Below are 4,360 nucleotides of genomic sequence, written 5' to 3' on the forward strand. Positions count from 1 at the left end.
TTGTTGGGAAGGAAAGGGATTAGGAGAATAATAAAGAAAAAGAGGTGGCAAAGTGCCCCAGCTTTGCTAAGTGCTCGAATTCGTGACTTATACGGGCTTCAGACCTAAGGGCCTTGACAGACCTGAGGATTAGCCGAGAGACGGTTTAGAGTAATTATATTAGAAATATTGATTATAGTGCATTTCCATCATTTTCCACTAAGTCATCTCTCGGCTTTAGTCGTAAGTGTGTCTAGGGCATAAAAGGCTTAGCTATCTGGCTTAACCCCTCTAATTCCTCATCAAGCATGATTTTTTAGGAAATTGTTGTTTAGAATTGAACATTAAGGGCAAATGATTCATTAGATTTTGAAAAATCAATACAATTGCTTGTTAATAAGATTTTTCTGACCTTCGGGAACTGGACTATACCTTCAGTCTGAAGCCGGCCTTAGATGCTATACCTCAAATGTACTTTCGCATAATTTACCGAATACCAGTTGTCAACCGATTTAAACCGATTCAAAATCCAAAATAGTTCCAGGAGTAATAGAACTGATTTTCGAACTAAACTTACTTATCGGTTAATAACCGGTTTAGAACCGTTTTGAACCAATTTATAAATCACTCAAAACAGTGCCCAAAATGCACCTCAGGAGTAACATATCGAATTTCGAATAAAAATTAGTTATCGGTACCATTTGGAATTGGTTCAGGTTGGAAAATTGTCTGAAACGCGAAGATTTGTTGAGAAGAGCGGTCTCCCCGGGGAGTGGAAGGTGGTTAATTTTGGAGGGTAAAAAATCTAGGGATTATATATACTGCTCTCTCCGTGCAGTTCGAGCAGAAAAAATATCCTTAGATAATGTCTAGTTATTGGAGAGGGCGGTCATTAACGTTCTTGAAGTCGATATCCTTACCTTTTGATCCCTAGAAGTTAGACAAATTTTGAAAAATATTCGAACAAAGTAAATGAATTGCCGACACTTAAGCATTTCATTACCGATTTCCGAAATTTTCAAAAAAAAAAAAAACCAAGAATTAATACTTATTTTCAATTTTAAAACATGTTTGAACTCTCTGGAAGTGTGATAAAACCACACAAAATATTGATATCTATCCTATCGGAGCATCCTATCCTTAGATGTGAACATTATCATGGTCGTTTATGATAAGAATTTCTTGGTTGTGCTGTCATTTCAACCCAATCCTAGATATTTTGGTTTTAATGCAAAATATGCATTTATTTATTTTATGACTCTGTACTCAAAATAATATAGTAAGATGCGGTAACCGAATCGTTTTCTGTAGAGTGCTTCTTAAACGCTTGTTTTTGGACTGATGAAATTCTTTTTTACTTCGTCTAAATCTATAGAATTGTTCACTGTTTCATTCAGAAACATAATGTAGAAAAAATTATCAAAAATATTAAAGAAAATTTATAAAATAATGATAATACTGAAATAAGTCGGCATGCACTAACTGGGTCGCCTTTTTCGCTAATTGGATTAAATGGTCTTTTGATCTTTTTTTGTTGGCCTGCCATTGGGGCACTCTTCCGGGTATCTGCCAGACAATTTGTTGTACAATGTCCTTGGTATTCGTTGGTACATCAAATGTTTTGGATGCATAGGTTACGGTTACACACTTCAAGGCATTCATTACTGAATGACATCGTAACAGATTCTTAAGTTTGAAGGATTATTGAAAAATACTGAATGGTTTATGAATTAAGTGGAGTTTAGATAATATTTTACTTTGATCATTTAGACTTGAACTTAATTGAAATGAACATCAGAATGTGCGTGCATTGAGTTGCATTCTCATGCGAAATTTTTGTAGTTCATTGAGAGTAGTATCATCATCATGATAGATATTCTCATAATAAATTTTGTGCCTTGCATTTTCCACATCACTGATTTCCTCTTCATTTTCACCACACTTCCGCAATGCGAATGGCAAGCATCATCTCACAATGCTACAAATTACTTTTACAGTAACACTTGCATAATATTTCATTGTGGAGGGGATTTATCATTTGAATTAGTGGAGTAAAAGAATGTAGATCAGATGAGATTTATCTTTTTTTGGGCTTTTTTAGGTGGACTTCCTCACGGAACAGATGACCGTCCAGGAGTTCACTGTGTCCGCTATGCACGGAGACATGGACCAACGTGAGCGGGATATCATCATGAAACAATTCCGTACGGGTTCATCTCGTGTCCTGATCACTACGGATCTTCTAGCCCGTGGCATTGACGTCCAACAAGTGTCGTTGGTCATCAACTATGATTTGCCTACTAATCGAGACAACTACATTCATCGGTAAGTTTTGTTTTTCCTTTTATTCCTTTTTGTTTTTGAGGGAATGTGTTTTAAAATGCAAAATATTCTTGAATGGCGTTTGAAGGATTGGTCGTGGTGGACGTTTCGGTCGAAAAGGTGTTGCTATCAATTTTGTCACGGAGGAGGATAAGAGAACCCTCAGAGACATTGAACAATTCTACAATACTAAGATCGAGGAGATGCCAGCTAATGTGGCTGATTTGATGTAAAAGAGTGAGGGGCCTCTGAGCCGGAGATTTTTAAGTAAAAGAAAAATCATTTATTAAAAGAAAAAGAAAAAAACAATTTAAAGAAATATTGAAAAAAAAACACCAATACACTGCGTGCGACTAACCGAAAAGAAACTGTGGTGTAAATATTTAAAGAAAAACAAATAGATTACACAAAATGGACAAGAGTGAGAGATGTTAATGAAAAAAAAGCGAGGATTTCCTTGAAAAAAAAAAAAAAAGAAAAAATATTTTAATAGACTCTTTTTCTTGCTAAAGACAAGCGCAACTGGGTCGTTGGTCGTTTAACAACACAATTATAATAAAAGTAAATAAATAAATAAATAAATAAAGAGAGAACATTAATATTGAGTAAAGTTTGAGAAAAAAAGGATGGATTTGAAGTGAATGGCTAAAAAAAAACATTAAATAAAAAGAAGAGAAAATCTACAAAACATTCTAATTAAAAAACATAAATGAAGAAAGAGAATTTGCAAATGAAATCCAAACCTTATAATTAAAAAAATTAAAAAAAAAAAAACAAGAATATTTGAAATGTAAATTTGATTTTTTATTTAATTGCATTATCATTTCTTATTTTTTTCTTAAATAAAATTATAAAATAGCATTTTTTGTGTACCGTGAAAAAAAAGGTGAAGTAAAAAAAAAAGATTATGGAAAGAAAACTAATAAAAAAATAAACCATGGAATTTATAATTAGCCTCTATATTTTTTTCTCTTATTTCTCTACAAAGATAAACAAAAAAAATGAACTTAGACAAATAATTATTTTCCAAGAGATTCTCTTTCTCTGTTAATTAAGTGTTACTTTAAGGACGTTCTTAGCTAGCATGAAGTTAATTTCTCTTTTTTTTCCTTGGTTAGCAGATTTACTATTTTGTTCTTTGTTTTGTTCTTCAAAAAATTCTTGATTTTTTCTCTGTATTTCGTAAAAAAAAAAGATTTTTTCAGCAGATCAATTGTATTTTACAATAATTATTAAATTATTCCATTTTATTCAGTGATTTATTGTTTTGACACCTTTTTTTTTGAAAATTTTCTTTTCAAAAATTAAGAATCTGCCGAGTTTGCTATAATCTTTCCTAGCTCTCTACGTTTTAGCTCAGGTTCTGCGAGATTGGATTCCCAAAGGGGAATGAATTAATGTATGGAAAAAATAAAATTGAAAATTTAACCGCTAAATTAAGACTTAATCGTTAAAGTTGATCAATCTTTATTTGAAAAAAAAATATTCATTTTAATTATTGTGAATATGCAGCAAACAGGAAAATTATCTGATTCATCAGTTCAAGGTAAGACAAAGACATTTTCACTTGCTGTATTTTTTAAGGTCATAAAGGTCCCGGGTTGCAAGTCCTCCCAGGACGTCTGTGAACAATTTCAGCTACCATAAAACCTATATAAATTTACCGGATTTAGCATAAGCAAACAAATCATCGAAATCAGTTAAGTAACATAAAGAAGAGTAATAATTTTAATAATAATGGTGGCACACGTTCCATAGAGGAACTAGGCCTTGCCGCAAGGGGAGTTCGGAACATCCATTATTTTTTTTTTTTTATACAAGGATGGGGTTATTAGTCCCATGCCGGGAGAATCAGTGGCGCAATAGGCAAGACCGTTGGCTCTTGGGCGGATCGATTCCCTGGCTCGACTTACTGTTGTGAGTTCGAGTCCCGTCCGGTGCAAAGATCTGAATGTCTAATTTAGGCAATTTTCATATGTTAATAACGTAATATAATGCACCGCCTACGTCCAACAACTCCGAGAGCATGGAAGAAGCATCCACAATGCGAGGAAGGCGC

General features: G+C 33.3%; 1 protein-coding gene across 1 annotated transcript in view; it reads left to right on the plus strand.

The window, feature by feature from the left end:
* The window catches only part of LOC129807639 (eukaryotic initiation factor 4A-like), a 14,237-nt gene extending 10,678 nt beyond the window's left edge, over window positions 1-3,559 (plus strand). Inside the window, exons 4-5 of the mRNA XM_055857048.1 lie at window positions 2,081-2,304; window positions 2,390-3,559. Of these exons, the coding sequence (XP_055713023.1) occupies window positions 2,081-2,304; window positions 2,390-2,534 (369 nt within the window). The 3' untranslated portion in view covers window positions 2,535-3,559. The remainder of the gene's footprint in view (window positions 1-2,080; window positions 2,305-2,389) is intronic.
* The last annotated feature ends 801 nt before the right edge of the window (window positions 3,560-4,360 follow it).

The sequence above is a fragment of the Phlebotomus papatasi genome, chromosome 3 (genome assembly GCF_024763615.1).
Source record: "Phlebotomus papatasi isolate M1 chromosome 3, Ppap_2.1, whole genome shotgun sequence".
Lineage (NCBI taxonomy): Eukaryota > Metazoa > Arthropoda > Insecta > Diptera > Psychodidae > Phlebotomus > Phlebotomus papatasi.